Source organism: Falco peregrinus, chromosome 1 (genome assembly GCF_023634155.1).
Source record: "Falco peregrinus isolate bFalPer1 chromosome 1, bFalPer1.pri, whole genome shotgun sequence".
Lineage (NCBI taxonomy): Eukaryota > Metazoa > Chordata > Aves > Falconiformes > Falconidae > Falco > Falco peregrinus.
In genome coordinates, this window is record NC_073721.1 from 90,451,303 (window position 1) to 90,479,038 (window position 27,736).

The following is a 27,736-nucleotide window of genomic DNA, read 5'->3' on the forward strand; positions in this document are numbered from 1 at the left end:
ATGGCGGCGGGACCGGCGCCGAACTGCCGGGTCTTCCTCAACCACCTCGACTCTTACTGCGGCCGCGGCATCGGCGAGGTGACGGCGAGGGGCGGCCCGCAGCTGCCCGCGGTCGCGGCTTCTTCCTCGGCGGTCGCTGCCTGAGGCGCCACCGCCCGTCCGCCCGCCCTACCCGCGGCCGGCAGCGCGGCAGGGAGCCGGGTAGCTGAGGTGACCTAAGCTAGCTGCTGAGGAGACGGACTGAGGGCACGAAGGGGTTAAGATAAGACGGAATAAGAATGAGAGGAGCAGGAGGTGTGGATAAAGCCGGTCTGGAGACCTCGGGCCGCAGGTGATGAGTGTGGGGAGGTGTAACGTCTCTGTGACGTCTCTGTAACACCTGCCTGAGAGGGGCCCTTTTACATCGAGGTGGCCTCAGGGACTCACCGACACCTTCGGCTCTGAGGCACAGGCCAGAAGTCGAGACAAAACATTACAGCTAAGGTTGAGGAGTCTCTAACGTTTTCCCGTTGGAAAGCCGTGTTCTGAGCTACATTACCTATGGCGGGATCAGGGCTAGTCAGAGTTAGCGTCTTCCCAAGATCATGAGAAGCTGTGTAGCGTTCAATATATACTTGCATACAAATGTGTGTCTTTGTATATTGCAGTATTTATCCGGATGTGTTGTTGGGGCATCGCTTGAAAACATAGGAGAAAATGAGGAGGAGGAAGACGAAAATAATTCAGCTGCTGAAGTTTCTGTTAGGCCAAAGGAAGGAGTCTACCAAATAGTGGGTAGCCTTTCTAAACCAGGGAGTACTAAACCATATTTTGCAGAGGAAACTTATACAGTAAGTAAGAGTCTTATTTCAGATTGACATTAGAGAATATTGGTAATATTGCAAGTCATGTAAAATGGCCTGCATTGATTAAGTAGTCTTTTCTTACTGCTGGAAGCTGTGTATGTATATTTTATTCCTCCTGCTTCTTGCACACTGCTGTGACCCTGCTAGGCCTGATACAGCAAAGAGTAGAAGGAAGGAACTCAGACTCAAACTAGTTTTTTTTAAAAGGATGGTTATGGACAGGACATCATCTATCCTGATGTTCCACAGGACTGCTTTGGTTTTTCTCTCAAAACACACACCTCAAGAACCTCCCTTGTCTCCTCTGTGTCTTTTATCTGCATTTTAAAGATTGTGGTGCTGGAATCAAAGTCAGTGTACCCCTTATCAACGTATCACTGAAATCACAGCTTTCGCTAGCAGCCATTTGTTCTGAATACCTACTTTTTTGTATAATGTCCAGCGTTCAGTTAACTAAAGGAGGCTTGCTTTTAAGAATGTCATTTCTTATAGCTTGATTTAGTTTTCTGAAACTAAAATTATCTTTGTCTCAAATTGATTATCCAGAATGTCTTCAAACATTTGAAAATTTTGATTTAAACATCTATACAGCTGAGCTGTTCAATCAGAAAATTATGGCTGGTGGTATTTAATCTTAACCACTGCTCTTGCCCAAAGTGTTTGTTGGACATGCTCAAGTGATGCAGACAAGCTGCATTTAAAAAAAATGACAGGATGCTATTTTGCAAACCAATGGATCTTATTTTGTTTTCTCCATTCTTCCAAGTGATCCTTGTTTGAAATACCTATAAAAGTCATATTTTTTGATACTCACAATTGCACTGAAAATATGAATCCTAAAATACCACTAAAAATTGTACATCTTTTTGAACTATATTAATGTGTACTGTAAATTAGAAGTTTCAGCATTTCATTTATATTTCATCACCTTACTTGTATCTGACAGATAAAGTTTGATATGTCTTATGAATTATTCTAACATCCTAGTGTTAGAAAACTACATTCTATCAGAAAGTTAAATCTTAAAATTAATTTTGGATATTTGTTTTCTTCTTTTTACTTTTTTAAATGACAGATTCTAACTTTTTTTTTCTCAGGTTTATTCTCGAAAAGAGCTCTTAAGTCACTTGCTTGAGTGTGAGATAGTTTTATATAATATCACTGAAGATGCAAATCAAATTGAGGAAGCAACATGGGCTGCTTCTGGTTAGTATAGCTATCAACTGGACTGAAAAGTGGTTGCTATACATCCATCAAAATTTACCATAAATTCATAATGAAATTATCTGGGATTTATCATTTACTATGATACAAAACTAGGTTATTTAATGGAGAAATGTTGCAAGAATTGTTCAATTAATTAGCAAGGAACCATGGAATATACTTTAGCATTTATAAGGTAGAGGAGCTGTCATGGAATGGTCCAATACTTTAAATGACATATCTGTGTAGGCAGTTATTTCCCTAAATAACTATCAACCATCGTCTTATCTATTTGCATTAGGAAGTGGGTAGAAAATTTGCTCCTGTGATATTCAAACAATGTTTCAAAATTTTATATAATTATTTTAAATATCTTTTGACTAAAAAGTCCAATAAAAAGTACTGCGAACAGTCTTTCTGAAAGTTTCTCCTGACTGTTATATCCAAATTCTAATAGGAATCTGGAATCTTTTTATGTTGACAGTGCAATATTTTTCTTTATATGATAGTTGAACCAAATTATACTTTATAGTATAAATACTTGGACATCATAAGTTACATAACCCACATTTAGTTATTTTGCTCTAAATTAAAATAAGGAAGCTTTTGTGGATTGCTATAGATTTTGTTTAAATAATGAAAAAAAAACCCCACTCTTTTATTTTCTTTCAGTATCTCAGCAGTTTAAATAAAGATTAATCATTTCCTAGTATAGATTGTTACTTTTCTTCCCTCTATGATATGTAATTCTGTGAAGATTGTTGATTCCCAATAATCTGATTCTTTATTACTATTGTTTGTCTATTTATTTTCTTTCCTGATTTATTATCTTTAATTTATAGCAACCTAAATAAAGACTTTTGCTTAAAAATACATATCACATAGAACATTATGGTGTAAATGGCTATATAGGACCTTTATATAAAAGCAAAAATACAGTTTGAGTAACACAGTTTAGAATAAATCAAATACTTTGCTTTCATTTAACAGCTCTACATACAGAAATAGAGTATTTTGCAACACCAAAGATATTCATCCTCATTTCAACAATAATGAGCTGGGCAAAAAGCAAATCCCCTGACCCTGTAAGTAATACAAAAACATTAATTTCTTTTTAACTGAATATTTTCATTTAATGGAAAATACTCATTAAATTCAGTTAAAGTATTTCATGCTTCATATATACTTCAACAATAGCTAATAAAGTTAGTGTCAGAAGTGTGGTTTTTCTCATGATATTTTCACCATGGACCACTACTTACTGCCAATATTGTTAAATTTATTCCACTGGACAGAGAAGTTTAGGCACTGGGTTACAGTGATGTAGGCACTGCTTGGACAAGAAGACCTATGCTAACCACAATATGCGCTGTTCTTCAGTTACAAAAAAAAATCCACATTTACTACTTATTTAATGAAATACATATTTAAATCAGTGTATAGAAAGATAATAGATAGATCTTTATATGTGTTAGGTATTGTCAGGAACCAGGTGGGATGCTTTTTGTACATATGTGTATGATATTGCAGTTCTCAAATTTAGTGTTACAGAAATAGAGTTTTTCAAGATTCTGTAATACTATATATAAAAACTAATGGGTTTTTTAATCTAAAAAGTAGTTAAAATCTTTTACTGTGAAAACTGAACATTGACGGTTTCAAAATACTGAACCTCAAGTATCAGCATCAAAAATTTTAAGAATTTCAACTGAAAACAAAGTTAAAACAGATTAAAAAATATTTTTAAGAACTTATTTTAATCACCTAAGCCTTTAAAAATTGTTATGTTTTAAGATATGTATAACAGTCACATTTTTCCCTTCATAGGAAGATCCTAATATTCCTTTTACTGATGAAGATTATCGCAGAAGAAAATCTCATCCTAACTTTGTGGAACACATAAATGCTGAAAAACTCATTCTCAAACTTGGGAAAACTGTATGTAAAGAACTGTTTTATAAACATAGGTTGTTTGGTCTTCTTACTTAGAGCATCTCCTTAGTAATGGAAATTACCAACAATCTGAATAAATTTTAGGAGTGTGTTACTCTCTTGATAGATAGGGACAATATCAATTACTAATAAATTATCAAGTATAGAGAAGACTATAATGCCTTTTGAAACATAAGTGTCTACATAATACAAATCCTAAAATCTATCCTTTTTCCTTAGGTAGTGAATAAGATAAATGCTTGTCTTACTGAAAAAATAATAATGTTTCATTGGTTGTATCAGAGAGAATTAAGCTGGGGCCTGTGTGGGGAGAAGCTTAAGGATGAAAGCCTGTAGGGGAAAGGGATATTAGTGTAGCTTTACAGTAAAGCAGCATTTTTCAATTGTAGCAAGCTATGTTAATATTTTAAATACATAGATGTTCTGGCCACACCTAGCATGTTCCTGGATAGTTTGTACTTTTGAAGCAGAGGGCTTATTGACTTTCATTCCACACTATAATCCACTTTAAAATCATGGCCATAAAGCTGACCCAGAATAACTGGCCATAAAGCTGACCCAGAATAACTAGAATATGTTATCACTTTATCTGTGTTTTAAAATCACTTCCTTCAGCTTTGTTTGTTTCAACATGATTAGGCTATTAAATTTACTAGAGAATAGACCATGCGTGTCTTTGTATTTAAGAGCTATTACTAAATAAATACCAACAGTGTCTCAGATGTGTCTCGGTGCCTTCACAGCTCAGGAAGATTGATGCTCTTGTCATTAGTGATGGGGTACTGTGGTGGTTAGGAAAGAGAACTGGAGGACAAATACATTGTATGATGAAGGTGTCATTTGGTCATTCTTTGTGCATTAGCTGTCTCCCATAATAAATACAGTGTAATTGCAGAAATTTATCAGGCTAATTATGGAGGGGGAAAAACCTTTACACTTCTCATCTTATGCCTTGCTGAGAAAATAGTACTAGAAATTACATTCTATTCTAATATCGGTTTAATAGTACAGAATGCTAGTAAAATTTGGTTTACAGCTTGAAAAATCAGTGGTAATTGTTCTTACTTTTACTGTACTAACATGGAGCTATAAGACTATGGAATAACTTTCATACTTGTGATGTCAGAAACATGGAGACAGTAAACAGTGTCCACGAAACCTTGCAATAACTTCTGCTACTACTAACATCCAGACGAACTATTGACTCAATTTTTCTGACTAGTCCAAAGCACTGAGTCACTATGTAACAAAGGAATTAATATAATTAGCTTCTAAATGTTTGCCAGGCTTGAATGTCCAGCAGTACATGATAAAACAACTTGAGTATTTTCAACACATGCCTCTTGCAGGCCTTTCAAAAGGAGTCCTTTTCCTCCAGAACCCCAGGGGCAGCATCAACAGGGATTATTACCCCTGTCTAGTTCCTGTCAGCACTTTGGAACAGGAAGGATGCAAAGCATCTGTTCTTCCCAGCAGATACATTAACTTCCTGTGGTGGCTGGAGACTTCTGGATTACTGTTCTTACTCATTTTTAAATTCAGTGGCATCGAGGGAATGTGCTGTCTGTGAAAGAAATGACAGTGTTACCACTGCCTGCAAAGAGCTCAGCAGGGGATATTAGGATTCAGCAGCTGTGTCAGTCACGCAGAGATCTTGCACCAAGAATAGGAGGGTCTCAGCCTTGGTAACTGTTCAGAGTGCAATTTAATGGCTGTTCTTGCTTAAAGCAAGATGTCACCTCCAAGTTAGTGTACCTGTCACCCATATTTTGCTTGAATTTCAACAAGCTGTGAGCTAGAAGTCTCTGCTTTTTACCACTAGCAGTTTTTTGCCTTTACCTTTGTGGCAGGGCATTCGGGTTGTGTAGCTTTTCTCAGAAGTTGCTCACGCTGAGGTCCTGCCAAATTCAGAATCCTTGGAGAAACATCTGTCTACTACAGACTCTTCACCTCCTAGCTCTGTTGCCAGTGGCATTACAATTCCTGAATAATTTAGACCTGTTTCCCACTTCAAGCATTTTATTAGAATTAAATTAAAAAAAACCAAAAAAACCAAAAACCAAACAAGGAAGCAAGCAACAGAACAATCGAAGGCTAGAGCTGACTGCAACAGCTAGAACGTGACATCTAGTGGCTTTAATGAATATTACACAGGAACTTGAAGGTCTTTACCCGTGACTAAATATGCAGTGTGTAACTGGAGCTGGCCTAATACTTGCCTTACTTTTTGAATAAATTCTATCCAAGTCGTCTCAAGTAGTACCTTCTTACTAAATAGATATTTTTAGAGGTCTTGAACCTGTTTCAGAGGTTTGTATTTCAGTGAAGTGTAGCACTCAGTGCTGAACTGTAGTTTGTCTCCCCAAGTGGCTACTGCAGAAGCTACTGTAAAGTGAATGGAAGAAAATCCTGTTTGTTACATTCTTCTTAGGGAAAAGGAGAAATAGCACCTCCTGTGCTTTCACAAGAGCCGGGTTTTTCCTGCTGGGAGATGGAAATTACAGCATGTGTTCTCCTGCAGCATGTTTGCAGTCTGTCCAGCACAATCCCAGGAGCTGGCTGCTTTTAGGGTACAAGCAGTTTTTTATCATGGTACTTCCCAAGTCAGCCTAAGTGTGGGAGCTTTTCTGCTATCAGTAATGTCTTCTAATTTTAATGTTTCTCGTGATTACTAACAAGTTGTTGCATTCAACTGAGTTGCGATAGATTTTATTGCAAAATTTTATTTTGTAAACAGACATACAATACACTGATGTTGTAACTTGTCATCCCTTTATATGACGCTTTGATTATACAATCATTGGCTAACAGTGTTCTTCATTTTATGTTTCTGAAATATTGTAAAGATGATAACGAAAGATGCCTTCCCCATCCCTCCCCCCTCCCCCCCCCAAAAAAAAAAGTAGATCCCAAATCTGGACATTTATTCCCTAAATGCAGGCTCATTTACATAGTATTAGTAGATATATAATGTCTACGATCTTTACAACATAAGAATTATTTCAAATATTTGTTTCACTTTAAAAAATTTCAAAGTGACTGGTCCTAATATAAAAGATTTTCTTGAAAGTTTTTCTCCTTAAAGATGGTTTTTGAAAAAATGTTTTTTTCTCTTTATAGCCATCCTCAACACTGATACAAGCAGTGACATTATACATGAACAGGCAAGCAGGACAGGCAAATTTATGGCATTATGCAATAATGGTCAGCAAAAATATGGGTTGATCCTGGTGTGTGGTTAGGAAAACACTTAGATAGTTCACAGAGTTTTAATTTTTTTTAATTGTATATTAAAATGAAAGTAAAGCAACTGTAAAATCATTATACACAGCATTTCCCACTTCTTTAGGCAATCACATGCAAACATAGTGCAATTAAATGTAATAGCTTAAATGAATTTCAGAGTTATTTTTCTTGAAAACAGAACGCAGACACATGAGTTATCCTGTTCATTTAATTGATCTACATAACTTCCAAATGTTTTAACTCTTAATTTTTTTTTTTAGAATTTCAGTTCATATGTAGACATGTAATTCTGATTGACTGATGCTTTTTTGGAAGGAAATATTAGCAATATGACTTATGAAACTACAGGATATGCAGCAATTGGTCTCACTACAAATGTGAAGTGATATAATTTACACACGTTGTATATTTAGTACACAAGTACTCAAGTTTCAGGGTAAGCTAGTATGCCATTTGCAGTACCATAGTTTTATAAAAACGTTCTTGTTGATTTTACTTCACAGAACAAACATAAATTTTCAACTTATGTTGTTGCCTCAGGACTTCAATATGGAGCTGAGGAAGGAGTCTTGCACTACTTTTTTAAGGTAGACATCCAACTATTTTTGAAGGGTCATTTCATTTCTAGGGGCAAACCACATGAAATCGAATGCATTTTTAGTAGATTTGGTGCCATAAGCTTAATGCTTTTGTGAACAAAACTGGTTATCTGATCCCTTCGAAATGTTTTAGCTACAGTGGAAGTGTTTTCCACTTTTTTGACTCTATGTGTATTTTATTTTTTTTCCATAGTTTTTGAGCAGTATTTCCATATGTACTTTACAGTGAGAACTTACCTGTCATATCAATGGAATCAGGAAAAATGTCGGTCTTCTCAACATTATGTTCCCTTTTTTCCCAAGCATTTCTTTTGCTTGGGATACAAAATAACATTTGTCAAGATCAAAGAATATTCTTTTTTTAAAAAAAAGTTTCTTGTTTTTAGTAGGCTGCAGTCAGTATTTCTCAAGAATTGTTTCCTTTATTGCAGTTCCATTAATCATCCAAGCAAATGAATATATAAATTTGCCTAGTAAACAAATGCACCATTTTTTAGCTCTAGTTAAAAGTAACCTTTTTCTCCTCACTTTATTCTCTGTATTTTCAGATAGGTTGGCTTAGTGAGAGTCCTGCAATACCTGTTTTTGGAGATGGAAACAATTTTATTCCAACCATTCATATTCTTGATTTAGCAGCGTAAGTAAAAAAATATATCCCCTGAACAATAATATATACCTAGCTAGATAACAAATCCATATCTACTAGCAAGTACTGAGGCTTTTAAATTTGGGTGGGTGGGGATGGGTGGGTTTAGGAACACTCTTTGACCCTTTTTACTGATTCAGAGACTTCCATTTCTTTAGTACTAGATATGCTTTCTGGAAACCTTATCTGACTGTTTCACTGGTGCTATGCTTTTAAGAAATGACTAGCAACGCTCAATCTAGAGTGTGATACCAGTTAACTTGCACAGAACTGGAAATGGATTGTGGACTCTACAGTAGGCTAAGTTAGTATCTTCTACAAGTGTTGCATTTTATCCTTTGAACTTCTTTCCAAATAAAACATCTAGCTGTGCTTCTTTATTAAGGAAAATATATATGAAAATGTCATGGTGTGAAAAGTTCTGTGAGATTTTACAAACTCTGTACTGTTTCTGAAATGCATTTGACAATGAAAGCCCAGTATGTTTATCTAACTACTGGCCCTGACTGTACTTGCCGTGTTTCAGAGTGTTACAAAATGTAGCAGACCATAGGCCAAGGACTCACTACATACTTGCAGTAGATGCATCTATGCACACTCTTCAAGAATTAATAAAGGTAAGAGATTTGATATTTTTTTTCCAGATATCTTTAAGGTTTTAAAAACTATAAGTTTTACTGAAGTAGAAGTTCATTGGTCTTTCTGAAGTGTCTTGTGTGCTAAATTACATAGAATTTTTTTTTTTAAATCCTCCAAGAGTCCTGTCCTTTGAACAAAATACATTACTTGGACCTGATTTTGCAGAACCTTTGCAGTATTACCATTAACTTTAGAAATTTTACTTAAGAAGGTTCTGGTGAATTGTTATGGGGTTCAGAGTACTGTAATTAGACACTCAAAATCGTAAAGATATTTTTCCCTTCATTTTGTAGGAAGGTATCTCGTTTTTCCAAGCATTTTGAAATTAAGTCTAGAAATAGTCTGGATGACACTGTTGAACTGCACACTGGTAGAGTCAACAAATGTGATATAATAGGAGACTTGCTCATGTCGATTGAGCAGATGTTACTTAAGGACCAAACATAACAGCCCAATATTTTTTGGTTGTGTCAAAGAGTGTTTCATGGAAGAGTGTGTTAGGGAGCTCACAAGAAGATGCAGCCTTTGTTTTGGTTCAGGTAATTATACAGGGTCTCACTGAAAAGTTAATAGTTGAAGATCCATTGTATGTAAGTGACCATAATGCAATTAGTCAACATTCCTATGGAAAAACCAAAGGTCAAAATAACTTTTGCAGCCATGGTCAACCATAAGAAAGAGCGTTATATAAAAATGAACACAAAAGACATGTAAAATACTAAATACAGGAGAAGTGTAGAAACTATTGAAACTTACATTTTTAGCCATATAGGCCCTTGTGTGCTACTTATTAAGAAAAGTTTAGGAAAGAGAAAATTAAAATTAGCATGGTTAAACTGTAGGTTGAGGAAAATAAAATGACAGACTTCAAAAAGTTATGGTTATGTCCAGGTGAAGAAAATAGAATAGAAAAGATCATGAAATCTGGCAGTGTCAGTGTAAAATACTTGAAGATCAACTATTAGGAAAGACTTAGAATGAATATATTTTTTTCTAGAAATTAAAAAACAAAAAGCCTGACAGAAAATCTCTAAGTCAAATTGATGATTATGGTATAAAAGGAGCACTCAGAGCAGACAAGGCCATAGCAGAGATGCTTTGCATTAGTGGATGGGTAAGAACTTGGAGGCATCTTTATGCTTCAGGATCTCTTTGTGGATAACTTGTTAGAGGATCTGTATAAAACGAAAGTTACTGTAGAAAAGATTGTAGAATGAGCTGACCAAATGAACACTAAAAAACCACCAAAGTCTGATGGTATTTACTGAAGAGGACTGAAATAGCTCAAGGATGAAATAACTCTGAATTGCAAATTCATACACACAATCTGCTGTTTAGCGTTGTCCTGGCACTTGAAGACTGGAGGATGATAGATGTGGTGCAGATGTAAAAAGAGATGTTCCTGAAATGTTTTGGGAATTACAGGCCAATATGCCTAATAACATTGGCTAATAACTAGGTACATTATTGGACATTATAATAAATTAGATGCATTAAAGTACATCCAGATACATATGGTCCATTTGGGAAGAGTCAATGTGACTTTGTAAAATATTTTCCCAATAAATACTTTACAAAAAAGTACTTTCAGATACTTTGGAAACCTCCTGAAGTTCTTTAATGTGACCAGCGAATGTGGGTAAGGCTGAACAAACTGATGTAGTCTACTTGAAATTCCCAGAGGCTTTCAAAGAAGCACATCATGAAAAGCTGTTTAGAAGCAGCTAGGCACTCTAAGAAAAGTGGTTGGGTCCTTTTGTGGGTATGTTCTTGTTTAGAAATGAGAAATAGAGGGCAGGAATAAGTGAACAGTTCTTGGGGAGATGGGAAGTTGCCAGTGGGGGACTGCTGGAGAGGGCACTACAGGGAGCTGTACCAGCCCAGGGGAAGACTGGAGAGGTACATGGGAGAGAAATACCTTGAAAGTTACTTAAATATATAGCAGCTCTTTCTAGTTTAGGAAATCTTTGACTTGAAGGTAGTTGAAGATTAGAAAAATATTTTGAAGGAGTATCATATGCTTTTCCCATTCTTACTTTCATTTAGGTGTCCACCAATTGACATTGTTGGAGACAGAATGCTGGAATATATGTAGATTTGATCTGATGCTCTATATCAAATGTTTATGATTTTATGGAATCTAGCAGAGGTTTTAATTATTTCAAAGTGCTATAGGAGTAAATAACAATTTCTGTCTAACAATGAAATGAAAATGTTATATGGAGAGTTATTGGTGGTGTTGATCTAAAACCCCTTCCTGATTATTAACAGAATCAAATACATCAAGAACCTGAAGAGAAAGTGCTGGCGAATAAAATAGGTCTCCAAATAGGTCTTGAGCAGTAGGAAGCTGTATGTACATTTAAGAGCTTTGGAATACTTTTCTTTGGTTTTGGGTTGTCTGTTTCTTGGGGTTTTTTGTGTGTGTGTTTTGTTTGTTTTTTTTTTTTAATTTCAAGTGCTAGAGGGGAAGTGGTATATAGCAAAACAAAGCCATTGAATACTAACATTAAAGTTAATATATTGTGCTTTGATCTGTCCATTTCAAATCAGAATACTGATTTTTCAGGTGAAGTGTAACATAAAATGTAAAGCATATATTTTATCCAGAGAAATCCTGTTCAATTTTTTCTAAGTATCTTATTTGGTAAGTGCATTTTTTTCTTGATAGTGTATCAGTAAAAATATTGGACCAGGAAAAATTGAGAAGATTCCAAAAGAAAATGCATTCCTGAGCAAAGAATTAACGGTCAGTACTTTTCTTCCTTTTATTACTTAAGAAAAGAATGTAAACTGAAAAGTATAATATCATTAAATAGATGATTATTTTTTTTCATTTAATCAGAAAACTATAGCTCTAAAACATGTCTAAAAATATGTACCATGAGTTTAAGTTTAGAAAATAAACAAACTGAAATTTAACCATCATAGAACAGACTATTTTAAGGAGTTACAGCCTGATTTAGAAAAGCACTGATGTCACTGTTGCACTTAGCATACTGGAGCACTCTAACAGAACCTACACAAAACGATAAAAATAACAAAAAAATTTAATAATGAGGTGCTGCTAAGGCTGATGGTCATAGGATACATCAATTATGTTGTATCCAACTATTTATCTGGGAGAAACTGTTTATAGGAAAAATAAACAAATTATAACCAGGTAGTTGTAAGATGGTACTTGATAAATTTATGAAAGAGGTTATTCCCCAAAATTATATGAAACCTTTGCATTGTACAGAATAATTGTTTAACATTTCATGTTCTAATAGATCATGAGAATACTCAGATACAAATACACATTGAAAAGGCTCATAGTTTTAAAAAGCTTAAAATGTCTGTTTTGCTTTTTGCACAAACCTTCTTTCCCTATGCCTTAATTCTTTCTATTCTCATCCCTCCATTCTAGCCTATAGTTTAAGCTAACAATATTCACATGCATAACTTAAGCCTTTGCTCCTTCAGCAAATGCATTTGGATATGTTGTTTGTGAACCTGCGAATGGAATCTATGTTTCTAAAAGAGACTTTCAACATTAAGTGGGTCGCTCAGGCAGGACTGGTGGAGAACATTGAACAAATCATCAAGGAATACAAGCAAAGTCGAGGATTACTGGTAATGGTTTGGTCTACGCTATTTTAAAGTGCACCTTTCTTTTTTTTCCCAATAGAAATGGTTATATAAACATAAGCTTTAATTTCTTTGAGTAAAAATACATGAAAGACTGATATAGATGCAAAATAAATGAACACGAAACCTGAAAATCAAAATGAAGAAGTTAAAAAAGAGGGGATATTAATTAAAACAAAAATCATTAAATTGTATTTCTTTTATGCATAAACCTGAAACCCTGTAAATGCAAATAAGCTTCCTGAAGGAGAAGCTGCTGTTCTGAAAGTAATTTCTGTATACCAGATACAGCATTCCTGGTATATTTTGCTGCAAGAACACAGTAAGTGTATCTTTTGTTTAAGCTTTTTTTATAATAGTCGCTAGTTAGGCAAGTATTTTGTGTCCTTCGTTATATTTAGTGAGCCAGGATGTTCAGTTGCAATGTAGATTTCATTTTACCCTGCTCTGTTTTGTAATGAAGTGAGTAACTTTGCTGTTTCCTATGTTAGTTTAATATTTAGAACTTCTGTATTCAAATGTATGAGCAAGGTTAGTGAAAGGTGCAGAAAAATGGTTGCACACATTGAAGTATTTATTGGCATGATAAAGCTGTTCAGCATGTTTAAATCTTGTTCAGACTTTGAACAAGAGTTCAGGAGGTATAAAACAAAATACAACTACTATCATTCAAGATTGTTTGTTAAAAGTCCCTGTGTACCTCTGAAAGGATTATCATATCTGTGTTTGGGTTAAACTCCTGTGTCTGAGTACATATGCATCTAGTTCAAAAAATTCGGTACAAAATATAGACATACCATGTGGCAAGGAGAGTGAAGGCTGGCTAGAACTCTGTCCCTGTCACTATTAAATTTGTAGTTTGCATCATCAGATTTACTGAATTAAGATAGGCATTTAATGATGTATGATTTTGAGTTTGTTGTATAACATATTTAATAAGCATATACTGGAATATTAATTACATTTACTCACCCACAGGCTAAGTAGGCTGAAATGAGAAACGGCTAATATCTTGCAATTGTAATGGAGCTGAAATTTTTTAGGTCAAAATAACCATTGTGATGATAGCAACTCTACCTTAGTTGGGAAATAGAGCTTTGGCATGTGTATAGTAGAATATCTACCACCTCATTCCAAAATTCACTGTGTCCTATCTATAGGATTGTGTTTCATCTCTTTTGATCATTCAAACACTAATAGTGCCGCTATAAGTTGGTTTGCAGGTCTATTAAATAGAAGCGTGCTTTTTCTCCAGTGGTAAAGTTGTACATTTAAATTAAGTAACTGTGTTACTCAAAGCTTGTGGATGATATAGGAAATATTCAGTGAGAATTAAATGAATAAAACAAAAATATGTTTTAAGTTTTAATGATTTTTGTTATTTCCTGTTAGTTACGGTAAAAAGATCGTTCCTTTTACATAAAACCATCTGTATTATTTGAATGATGTTACATTTTTATCTCTTTTTTTATTCCCCTAGCCTCTCAAAGTTTGTATTCATGGTCCTCCTGGCATTGGCAAATCTACCATTGCTGAACAGCTCTGCAAATACTACAAGCTACATCACATTAAGATAAATGATGTGATTTCTGAAACAATAGCAAATCTGGTGTGTTGCTGTTTTCTAATATTGCTATTATTTTAATTTCTGTGGGTTTATAATGTTTGGCACAATTTAAAAATTAGTCTGAATTCCATTATTTTAGAATGGAAATATCTTTTGACTTACTGATCACCTCTGGGGGATGCACTGAACTGATTTTAGAGATTAAAGGTGGTTGCTTAGTATCTCACTGTCCAGGAGCATATGTAAAATGAGTTGTTGAATTATTTTTTTTTTATTACATCTGTGTATAAAAGGAATTTGGCTATGGAATTTCTGAGCCTATTTATATTTTGGTTGTTGTGGTCAGGAGAAAATTGTGGCTCCTAAAGAACAGGACTCTGACAGTGTGGAAGAAGAGGGAGAAGACAACAAAGAGGACCAGGGTAAAAATGTAGAAGCAGCACACAAGTTATTAGCTGGAATAAGAGAAAGCATGGAGCAGAATGCAGGTAGGAAATACAAAGTACTATGATGGGATTTAGGTAACTAGTGTGACCCTATGCAAATGGAAAATCAAGAAATAAATCTGTGCTTTAGAACTTTTACTTCCTATTAAAAGCAAGAATCATGCCCTGTCCATTTGTATATACCTTATTTAAAAATCGAATACAATGTTTTACAATATACATTATATACCTTGTATATTAAGTGTGATCTGTTTTTTAAATATTGTGATACTTTTTTAGTTGTAGAAGTTCCATCTTCCTACTTCTTCATACATTTTCTATAATTCTTTTTAGTGAATTAAGTTGATATTTAAATAGCAACGATATACTCAGAAGCATAAGAATCTTGGCCAGATTTTTTTAAAAACAACATGTTTTCTTCTCAGAACAGGGAGCATAATTTATCTAATATAAAGTAAAAAGTGGGTGAAGCATATCTTTATCAAATTTGCAAAGTAGAAAAGTATTCTAGTAAGAAAAAGAATTAGTGCATTGTCATATGAGATTGTGGTTTTTTTTAAAGTACTTTATACCTCATTTTGGCCATCGCTAAAAAGTGAATAGTATTTACTGAAGCCTGTAAAGAATTTTAAAGTTTGGAGATTGAAAAAGGTCCAATAAATTGCTGTTACTGAAAAGTACTAATTATCATCTATATATGATTAAAGTCATGTCGGTTTTGACTTAGTGCTTAAAATTTTCCATGCGGTATGAACCCCTTTTAAACTGCATTCTGTCACTAAATATTTACCTAATTTGGATCTTGTGTATCTACAAAGCAATGGACTTGTAACGTAGCCAGAAGCTTCCGTAATGAGATCTATAGCAGCATCTCTTCTGCATGCCTTGATTTGTTGTTTTAAATAATAAAGCCTTTTAAATTAGTAACATACCTTTATGATTACAACAGTTTATAAATATTCAAGACTTTTAAAAGCCAAAGCAAACTAAAGTAGGAAACTGGAGTCAATGGTTTGGCCTGGCAAAAGGATAAAAAATCAGGTCAAACCAAACTCTTTATTCTCACGTTTGCTCAACAATGTTGGACAATATAATAAACCACTTCATATCTCAATCTATTAATCTTAAAATAAAACTAGTAAAACCTATCTCATGTTTGTTCTGCCAGACTATCTTTAAGTCTTACTGTTAGCTGTAAATAGAAAATGATTGCTTTGTCTCATGTTTTTTCTATAAATATTTCTTTGCTGCTTCTATTAACACCTGATTGCATTAAAAAAAAAAAACCCAACTAATTTCATGTTTACTATCTTTGAAGTTCTAATATTTATATCCTTGTAAGCGCAAATGTCATCTTATTTTATAGCTACACATTTATATTCCATAGATCACTGACAACATGTAATTGTACAAATAGTAACTCAAAATACATAAATTTTTTAGAGTCTAAAAGAAGTTTCACTGATAAATGAATGAAGATGTTAGTAAAATAATTTCAAGTGTCTATTTTCCATAAACTAGGTACCTATTAACCTTCTTTGTGTCTTAGGCCATCTAGATGATCAGTATGTTGTTAAATTTGTGAAGGATAAACTCAAATCTATGCCTTGTAGAAACCAGGGATATGTTTTAGATGGGTTCCCAGAGACATATGACCAGGCAGAAGATCTTTATAATTGTAAGTACCGCTGCCTCTGTTTTTATTGCTGCTTTTGTTTTTATCGCTGCTAACACTGTCATGATCATTACTATTATCAGCACCGTATTAGTCGAAGTGCATCAGCGCTGTAATGACTGCAGTGCAGGAGCGAAACAAAGATGTTTTCACATGATGCTTAAAATGTAAGAAGGATTATAATGCACCTTATTTAATTTAAGCACAAGTCAGTTTTCAGACTACCTTTCCTGGCAAAGTACTGAGTAAATGCACAAATATGGAGGATGCTTGTTCTGTGTCAGTCAACTCTACCCAAGAAAGCTCTAAGAATTTCTTCATAATATTTAAGGGCTGCTTAATAAGGGGATCCACCCAGTGCACCAACATGTTTTATGAGCCAGGTTGGAGTGGGTTATTAGATCAGCTACATTAGCTACGACTCCAGAGGAACTCTGTGACATACATTTCAAATTGTGAGCAAGGACTGTCAATGCATTAAGACCATCTCCAAATGTAAATTACATCATGAGTTTTGAAGGAAAACAGTCTTCTTCAGTTTAATAAACTGAGCTGTAAATTAATCATGCTCAGTTGATGCTCTTCAGGCAGTTTTACTGACTATTCAGAACAGCAGTCACTTAGCAGCAGAAACCATTTTAACCGTAATACTGTAAAAAATTTCTACTCAGTGTTCCAAGCCTTGCCTCTGTTTTTGGTAGAATGATGTACTTGGCAGGAGGAGAGGCCAGGGTCAGGACAGCAGTTTTAGAATTGGACACATCTTAAAATTGTGTGTGCATGCACATACTTCTGCTGTATAGGCTAACAACTATTAGTGTCCCAAGGCAGGATTCTGTGATGGCTGGCAGCATGAATTACTTACTGAATTCTCTAAATTGTGTCCAGGTTAGATTAATTTCCAACAACTAGTATAATTGGAATAGATAAACCTGTGTTTGTACTGGGCACATTTTTGGCAAATATAATTATATTGTTGCTTCAAATGAAAATGCCAATAATATTTTTTTGTAGTGGAAAGTGAAGATGAAGAGGAAGAAGTAAAAGGCAAAATAAATAAATGTGATAAATTAATCACACCTGGTAAGTTTGATAGATTTCTCTTTATATAAACTGGGGAGTTTTCAAGTACTGCTGCCACCAACGAGAAGTTGAAAATATCATTCCATCTGTTCATATTTAATTTAACATAAAATAAATATCTAATTCACATAATGCTGCTGCCTTCTTATTTTAAAGTGAGCAGTTAATCAAAAGGAAGGTTTTGGTTTGGTTTGTGGGTATTTTATTCTATCTCTTTTTTTTTTATTTTTATGAAAATGCCATCAATTGCTGGCTAATAACAATAGTAGTGGCTGCCTTTGTTGTGATTACAGCAGCTATTAATGGAATAAAAATGACCTCTTGAACTTGGCATATTAAAACCCCATAAGTTTATGCTAGTATGATCACTTGAAAGATCTTACCAAACTCACTTTAATACATCAGTTAAGTTGGGAATTAAAATAGAGTGGTTTCCCTCCATGCAGAAATGGCCTCAACCTGGTGTTTTCACTATTTTGATTTCTTTGGAAGTTTTGATTACATTCAAACAATACATTTGGCATATTTTGCATTACAAGATGTGTACGGTTAGATAGTATAAAGGTTGACTATCTCAAACGATTGGTGTTTCAGTAAATTATAATTTGCTGGCTTCAGTGGAAGTGAAGAAAATTCAGAACTTTCTGAAAAATTCCTCAGTCCTTGCACTTACGTGAAGGGGACAGATGTTTGATTTAAAAAGCAGGCTTCTACAAGTTTGTAACCACTTATGATGATTTCTGAAGTAAATAATTTCTGTTATTCATAAACAAAACCACTTTTACCCACCATGTCAAAAGAGGAAATGTGAATGAATTATTATGATGGGCTGGAGAAGTACCACTTTTTCCCCCATAACAAGGACTTCAGGCATGGGATCTCTTTTAAAATACCTTCTCAACCTTGGAGAAAACTTGTTTTAGAAAACAGAATGGTTCAGGAAGGATTTATGTTAATTTGGGAAGGCTTTCTTGTGTTTGTTTTGGGTTATTTTGAGGTTTGTTGGGTGGGGAGTGGTGGTGTCTGTGCTTGATTCTACAGATTTCTCTGTCTGGAAATTTGCTTCCTGGCTTTGTTAAATTAATGGGTTTCAGTAGTACTGAGTAATGTTATTAGTAGAAATATCAGCATATATTGTGATAAATTGTATAAAATCATATATAATAAATACAAATTGATTGCTGAATTAATAAAATACTGCAAGATTCAACTTAATGAAAATACACATGTGAGATTTTTGATGCAAAGAAAGGAGATGGGTTTTTTATGGATCTTTGAAAGATTTCTGGTGTTACTGTGTACCGATAGCACTAAAATAACATTGGCACTAATTTTTGTGGCATGTGGTGACATAGTATTTTTAATGTACTATTTGATTATTTAAAAAAAAAATAATTCAGCTGATACACCTTTGTGAGATTAAAAATCACAATACAGAGTGATAACTTTTGATGATTTGACAAACAAGTGAGTTGTTAAATTTTTCAGCGTTACTTGCTGCTTTGGCTGCATTCATAAGATTTTTTTTTTCCTCCTATACTTATTACATGTGATGGTTGTACGATAGCTTTGTCAGAAAATTTGGACTATGCTGCATTGCTGCTGTTAGGATTTTTGTGCTGCTTATTGCAGGAATAGTCTTGTTGATAGTGCTATGAAGAATTTGGCAAAATTTGAATATGTAGCTTCTTTACAGATATGTCTCAATATTATTGGACTGCTCCATCTGGAGAAGTTGAATATAAGCATTTGCTAATTAAATTCGCTGTGAAGATATATACAATTCACATCTATTTATGTTCAGTTGTGGTTTAAAAGTTATTATTAATGCAAAATAGGTAAGAAAGAGGAAAAACAATACATCAGTGCTGATAATGTGTTCTTCTTCACAGAATTTATTATTTCATTGACTGCATCTGATGAATTCCTTATAAACAGAATAATAAATCTGCCAGAGAGAATTGTTGCTGGAACTCATTATACCCAGGACCGGTTCCTGCAGTCTCTGAATCTCTTCAGAGAGTTAAACACAGATGATAAGACAGTTCTCAACTATTTTGATGAGCTTGAAATATATCCTCAGTTTATTGGTATGAAATAATAACATTAGTATATAAAATATGAATTAAAAATTGTTGTTATTACAAATGTAACATTTGCGAATATCATATAGTAAGTGTACATATATAAATATTTTTAATTAATGTTGAAGGACACATATACAACAAACATTTAATTGTATACCTGCAAAAATATCTGTATAGTCATAAGGATTCTGAATTGTTGTCATACAGTTAGCTGTTTTTAAAAAACAGGGGGGTTAATTGTTCATTTGTATAGGCTAAATGTTCGAAACAATTTTCTGATTCAGGTTACAGACCTCTGCACTGGCATCCTTCCAGATTGGTGTAATAGTATATTTTCATGGACTTCCAATATTAGATTTGCTTATATTTTTTCTTCAGACTTATCCTCAGATACCATAATAATATATAGGTCATCTGTAAATGATGAAGCATGAAAGAAAATTATTAGATCTTAAAGGTGGAAGGCTAGGACTGAATCTGTTTTGCCGTATACCTGTATGTGAGAAAATTTGTCTGCCCTTACTATCTAGAAAACTGCGATCACTGGAAAATCTTGAGAAGGTTATAGTAATCTGATTATTCAAAAACAGTGAGATCAAGTTGACAGCATTCTTAAGAAAAACGAGGGAGGGTGTATCTTCTTAGGGAGGGGGAGAAAAGGCAGATCAAAGGGAAAACCCTGCAGCTAAAATCAAACTGCTGATATTTGGAATGTCCATTTGAGATGAGTTATGAGAAGTTAATTGTTAAACAGTCTCAGTTGTAACTGATTTCCTAAGTTGTTGGGTTTTTTTATTTAATATCAGTCATGGAGATTATCTTGAGAATAATACCACACAAGTTTGTTAGTAAGTGTAGCAGTGGAAAAAACAGTGTTTTAGTATAATCATTTTAGAATTGAGGTAATTCTGCTACAGGATGTAAATGTAAGAAACATTAAGTATTAAGATCTGATGCCATCAATTGGTTATTTTCTTACCTTGCACACTTCTGGATACACAAGTAGTAGCACCGTGCAAGAACAAGTTTTATTTTGCTGGGGACTATGAAGTGTTTACTGCTTGATAGAATATTGCTAGGAATTATTCCCAAAGATTACTCTTAAACTCTAGTCCATTCCAAATAAGGAAATTCACTGGCCTAGTAATTTTAATTATTGAGGTATCACAACTATGACCTTCAGTGACATCCAGATGATTTTAACATTCCGTTTATAGTGTTGATTTTCATTTTCAGAGGAGCTTTGTCTTTATGTCCTGTTTATCTCAGGAACAGCCTCTTTACCTATATTCACATCGCTGATTGTTACCCTCCAAAGTATGCAACCATACCTCTTTCAGTTGTAAAATGGCAAGGACAGATAAAAAGATAACTTCTGTGAGCAACCTTCAGCTCTGCCAATACGCCTTCATTCTAGTTGATGTTCCAATTGGTTTATCAGATCCATAGAATTAAATAATGTCAGATTTAAGCAGAGTGCCAACTGCTTTCTCAGTCACATTCTGAAGGAATTTAGTGGGGAATGGTTAAAAAATTGTGCTTGATTTGTTAAATATTGACTGAAATTAATCCTATCTTCCACCTTAAATTTAGAAAATTGTAACATATGGCCTTATGGATTGCTTTTATGATAATTATTTTTTCTGAGTCTGAAGTACGATCAGTACAAAGGAGTGGGCTTCAAGATTCTGGAAACCCTATTTTGCTACAATGACTCACTGCATGAAGTCTGCAAGTCAGTTATATTGTGTCTTGTTTTTCTCATCTGCAAATTGGGAGTGGTGACACAGGCATATTAGATCATCCACAAAAAGGCATGTTAAAGTGATAACAGCAATTTCCTTCAAAGACCTTAATTTATGAACTCCTTTTCTGGTGATCTTTCCTTTCAATTAGCAACAGTGATAACCTAATTTTATATTTAAAAGTTATTTATTTTTGAGGATAAATGTAGATAATTATGATTTCCTTAATATTTGCACTGTAATCTCCCTTGGCCATCAGAAAAAAATAAGTCTTTGAGACCTCAAATTCAGTGTTGTTAGAGTTCTTAGCAGTACTTTAAATGACTAGAGAAGTGGGTTTGCCCTGTATTTTGTATATACAGGTGCAGCTAAAATTGCAGAAACAAAGGACTCCTTGAAGTAGAAAATGTATTATTCCTTTAATATGGAATACCTGATTTTTCTTTTTGAAGGAGAAGCTGTAAAAGAAACTTTATCATGTAGAATTATGGTAGGTTTCTCCTCAACTTATTAGCAGAGTTTGGACTTCAAGACCAAGTCACAAACATTTAAACTCTTGAAGTAATGGTGTTAGTATTGGACAGCTGTCTTCTGTCTGAATTAGTGATTAGAAAGACATGGGAAGCATGCTTTGCCAATGGCTTTCAAAATAACTCCATAAAGCAGACTGTGGAGTCAGGACTATTGGAGTCTCATCCAGATTCTCTGTTCTAGTTGTTCTGCGTTTTCCCCTTCCTCTGCTTGGTCTCCTTATCCATTTCTGTACCTTTAAATTTCCAGTCCCTTACCACTGAACAAGCCCTTTACCCCTGTATTTTCTGAATACCTGAAATACTCACTTTTACTCTTTTCTGTGTATATTTCTATACCCTTTCTGCCAGATGCCTCCCCACACTGAATGCATATAAAGCCCAGAAAGCCCTGAGGACAGTCCCCATTGTTCTGTGTTTTTTCTTTTCCTGCCTTTTTTGCAAGTTTAATACCCAACTAGCCTCCAGCAATTAAAATGGAGAAGGAATGAAAGAGAAGTTCTTGCTCAGTCTTTATGGTCCTGTAGATATAACACAGTAAGAGTTCAACTAGATAGGTCTGGGTATTTGTAAATGTGTGTAAGTGAAAACTGCAGTTTGTTGCCAAATCCTAGCAACTTATTGTGTAACCTGCAGGGGAGACGGGGTCAAAAGCTGATGGGTTTATGCACCTGGATAAGTTGACAAGTTGATTACATTGGTGGCAGGAACATCTCTGATAGCTGAATAACCTAATTTTAAAGTTTTGAAATCCAGGCAAGCTGAAATGGATAAATAGAATCATTGTAAAAATTATTTTAATAATTTTCTCCCTTACATCATCTTAAAAAGACAGACTATTTTAGCTGAAACTAGTAAAGAAAATCAGATATATAAAGCTTAATTTCGTGTAGCAAAAAGTTAGCATCTATAAGCAACTGAAAACAACATTTTATACTTGAAAATGTAAACAACATGAACACTATATATTTTTTAGGTCTTGCAGTTATTTACTAATGTCCATTGATAACTGATAAAAGTCATGCAAAGTCTCTCTTGTATTGTTTAAAAGATGTAGCAAAATTTGAAGATCCTGAGAACAGATTTATCATAAAAGAGATCATCAAAGAAATTGGGGAACCTCGGAATTATGGTTTAACAGATGCAGAAAAGGAGAAATTGGAACGCAAAGCAGCTGAAGAATGCCTTGTCAGAGAAGCTCAAGAAAAAGCTGAACGAAAGCGTAAACAAGCTGAGGAGAGGGCTGAAAGGATGGCAAATTGGGAAGAGTGGGTAGGTTAATACATATTTTGGGGAATCCATTATTTATGTGTTTTATATGTCTTCCAGCAATCTGCTATGTAAATACACTTGGAAAGTGCGGCATAAATTCTCTAGTTCCTTATATCCTATTTAGATCTTATTTAGAGTATCTTCACAGTGCTTTTTGAGGCTGAACCTAAAGAATAGTCTCTATTTGATTACAGACATAACTTTTCTTTTTTTTTTTATGTTGGTATCACTATGTCTTTCAAATACTTTCATGATACTCTTCTTGTTCTTGCTGCACCATAGCTCTTTTATTTTACCATTCCTAAATATGTACTATGATCAATGGTGATTTTCCATAACCATTTTTCTAGGACTTTTGCATTTCGCTCACTTTACTTTAAGCAGCTCACCAAGTCTTAATTATCATGCCTTTCAAACAAGATTTTTAACTCAACACTGGTCAATATTCCAGTATGCATCGCAGAAAGGTTTCTGAGCCTGCAAGAGAAACACCTTTGAGAGCTGAGTCCTCACTGCAGAGAACTATTTGATGCAGTCTGAAGGATGCTTTTTGAGTGCTAATACTCGAAAAAGTACTTGGTATTTAGGCTACTCGACATCACAGGATTTGCACAAGTTGCTTTTTCCCTATTTACTTTGCCACACCTAAGAACATTTTAAGGAAAGAAGGTGAAATGCATACTGTAATAATGTTCTTGTTCACACCCAAAGTCAGGTTGTTTCACCAGAAGGCAGTTCCATTGTCTTTAGAGCTATTTAAACCCAAACTAATCGTTTCACAGTGAAATTCTTTTCTTACATTTGAAGGCCCATAAACATCTTTGGGGAAATAATACACAGAAATTACTGACTTTTAAAGAAGCATTTGCGTTGCTCTGATGTTGGATCGTAAATATGTTTTGTTATCTCTATGCTTATTTACAGCCTCATTCAACATTAAATAGCATTTTGTACTCACTGTAAGCTTGTCTAAAATATCAGTAAGGGTAGTTAACACATTTTTAGCTATATTCAATCCAAGACCATCTAACTTCCAAGAGCAAATTGCATTATTTAAAGCTAAAGAAGGTGTTTAAATAAAATGTGTACTTAAGTTTATCCTTTTAAATAAGCAGACATGTAGGAAATCTAAGCAACTATTCATTTGCCCTTGAGACTGTAGATTAGCTGCTGTCTCTGAGTAGTGACCAAAGACCACTTACTTGCAGGATTTATTAGCACTCCTGAATTAAGTGAATAAGGTAAGTATATTTTCCAGATTTTGGTATGTTGTTTTTACCTGAACATTGTTTTTGTGTTGAGTTTAGAAAAGCAGTCTCAGACTATCACTGGCTTTCTGTATCTATATATGACTCATGCTACTGATGAATAAAATGAGAGAAGAGAGGACAATAAAAATGGTTTTGAGTAAGGTCTGGCTAAAACTACTGAAAATATGCATGCTATTAAGTGCTATTAACTGGAAGAAAGAAAAACGTGCAGCAGTTTTATTTCCCCACCCCTCCTACTTTTTGAGTGTAATCATTGTAATTGATTTAACCTGAATCCAGGAATAAATTTAGATGGTGTATAGAGATTTTATTTACGGTGGTTTTAGTCTGTTTAACTCTCATCCCCCTCAAAAACTAGCATACATGAAATAAAAACAAAACACAGCAAAGAAACCAAATCCAAAACAAATAAACAAAAAAACCCGCAACACAATTTAGTTATTTAGAAACTTGGGTTTGTCTTCTGAGTAAAAATATTCTCCTCACTCCCCAGTTCGAAGAACTCTCAAGAAACTGTCTGCATTCGCAATAGTACTAATTTTTTAAGTAATACAGTGTATTCCAAGCATTTCACCAAGTATCTTGTGGAAGCAGGAGCCCCGGAACACTTCAGAATAAGCCCCCTTTTAGGAGTTAAACAGAAATCTTTTTTTTTTACTAAGGAGATTATTTCAGTTGTCATTGTGTTCAATTCTTTGTCCTCAGTGTGTCGTGTGCTTGAAATGTAATAAATAGTACATAGTTTTTCCTGCAGAGTTGTGAGTTTTAAAGTTCTGTCCACAGCTTCTAACACTATTTTTTTTTTAATTCAGGGTACCATTATTATTTAGTCATGTGCTATTTGGTAGACATTATAAACCTTATTCTTTGTGATTTTGTTCATTATTTATAGAATAAACATATGGAGGAAGTGAAAAGACAAGAACAAGAGTTATTGGAGGCTCAGTCCATGCCACTACGAAACTATTTAATGAAGAATGTCATGCCAACACTTATGCAAGGGATAACTGAATGCTGTAGGATCAGGCCAGATGATCCAGTTGATTTTCTGGTAAGGTGATTACAATTTTTTTTTTCTTAAATATATTTGAGTACACCCAAGGAATCTCTGTTAACATAAGGATTTAAATTCTTTTTTGTCACTGTCATGGTAACAATTAATTAATGGTTAGATCTGCAATTCTAGTGAGCATTAATGAATGTGAAAATTAAAAACCTACTGAGTACTCTTCAAGATCAATTGATACTGTGTATCAAGTAAGGGCATAATCCAGCTTTGCTAAACAGTAATAGGACAAAAAATCAGTAGTAGAATCTGTTTCTCTTTGGTACATGCACCCTGCACATCTTACCGACCCTACCAATTCTGCTGTGACACAGAAGCCTGCAGAAAGGGGGGACATCACTCTCCACCCTGCTTATGCCCCTCTAGGCACAGCAGAACACATTTTTGTAACAATGACTGAAAGCAAGCTCTTTGGTAATCCCCCTCACAATACACAGATAAATTGAGTAAATCCTGTAAGATATTCATAGGGCAATTACAGTTGCAAAGGACCTCAAAAAGTTATCTACTTCAACTTTTGGCTGAAAGCAGGGACAGCATTGCATTCAGACAAGGATTCAGATGCTGTGAAGTTATTGTTGTACCGCTGTTCTTCCTGCACATCCTAAGAAAATTAACAAGCTACCACAGTTTTAATGAAAAGAAATATTTCATAGCCAAGAAAAAGCTTAAAATAATAGCATCAGTATTGGGTCCCACTTTAGGCACTAAGGAATGTTTAATTGTTTTAACCTTTTTGCTTACTGATGTGTGACAACTACCTGTAGCTGCAGGAGCATGATATCTTCACTACTAACTGCCTAATTTTTAAAGATCGGTATTATCTACTTTTCTGGGTCCAGAAATCAGGCCCTAGCATATCGTCTACAATTTTCCATGGAGTGACAAATACTTTCATAAATGGCTCACTTCCTTCTCTTGCCACAACACAGAGATGGGGTGACTGCTACCAAGAGGGAGAATGATGTGGATGGTATTTGGATGTATTTGTGTGGAAGAGGTTTCTCTGACATATCTGTCAGAAATTATATTTTAGATCCACTTAGTTTCTGCAATTTAGTTTAAAGCAAAATTATCCACTGTATTTTTGTTATTTTGTATAAATTTTAAAACGGGAGACTTGAAAATAACTAACTCTGAAACTTTCTATTTATAGGCAGAATATCTCTTCAAGAACAGTCCTGATATCGAATAGGATAAACATTAAATCATAATAGCTGTAGAAATTGTGAAATGGAAAGGGAGAACATTCATTCCTAATGTTATTTTTAAACAAAATACTTAGGTTTCTGAAATTATTTTTGTTTAGAATTATCATGTAATCTCCATTTTTGTTTCTCATACTTCATTACTATATTGTATTGGGGTTTTAATTATCCTTCTACAAAAGTAACATTTACTGCACAGATTAATACATTTACACATCTGTATTTCATATGTCTGTTTGAAACTGTGAACCATAGGAATCTTCTCTCTCCAAAATTTTCTTCCTGGATTTTTTTTCAGTTACACTTTCTATTTAAGCAATATATTCTTGTTCTGATCCGTAGCAGATGTAGGCAGCTAGCCTGAGAATTTTTTTTTTTTAAAAAGTGTGTTAACTGAAAATGGAAATAAATAGAAGCAGCAAGCTCTCTTATTTCCCCTCCCAGCTACCAAGATGCAGAAAGTCATGCAACATAGTCTTCTTGTGCTGCACTGAAGACTAACTAATAAAGTTTTCCAGCATAGGTATGTCATAAAACCTGTTTTTTTCTTTGCTGTCAAACAAATGGGTGTAGTTCTCATTTAATTCTCTTCACCATTCAATATTTGATACGTTTTTCCCAGATTCTTGAAGAATCTATACTTTCCAGCATGTGGCTGTCATTCCCTTTTTTTTTTTTATTGACTTCATATACCTCTCACAGAAACTGTCAAGATTTATGCTCACCAAGCTGAAACTGATAGCGTATTTGGTGTAAAAGAAATACTGGATTTTGTCAAAACAGAAAGCAAGGGCCATTTGTGAGAAGGGGGGGGGAAGAGAAAGAACTGAAAGAATGTTTATATAAGCATTTCACAATTATTTCATCTATTACTTTTAGTAGTAGAATTTTAGATGTGTTAAGCTCAATGTTCTTATTCAGATACATTAATATAGTTTTAGAGAAACAGTCTTATTTCATCTTTTCTCACAGAGTCACACAGCTGAGTCAGTGATGATAGCCAGGAGCAGAGTTCAGAACCATCA

The 27,736-nt window shown here is 34.4% G+C and overlaps 1 protein-coding gene across 1 annotated transcript; it reads left to right on the forward strand.

Annotated features, from left to right (window-relative positions):
- On the forward strand, window positions 1-27,722 carry AK7 (adenylate kinase 7). The gene is made up of 18 exons (XM_055793906.1): window positions 1-78; window positions 648-830; window positions 1,943-2,051; window positions 3,039-3,133; window positions 3,876-3,986; window positions 7,751-7,834; window positions 8,395-8,483; window positions 9,019-9,109; window positions 11,803-11,880; window positions 12,597-12,746; window positions 14,242-14,370; window positions 14,675-14,816; window positions 16,324-16,452; window positions 17,464-17,532; window positions 19,425-19,622; window positions 22,946-23,166; window positions 25,330-25,488; window positions 26,660-27,722. Exons 1-18 carry the CDS (start codon window positions 1-3, stop codon window positions 26,696-26,698), a joined length of 2,154 nt encoding a protein of 717 aa, XP_055649881.1. The 3' UTR covers window positions 26,699-27,722.
- The last annotated feature ends 14 nt before the right edge of the window (window positions 27,723-27,736 follow it).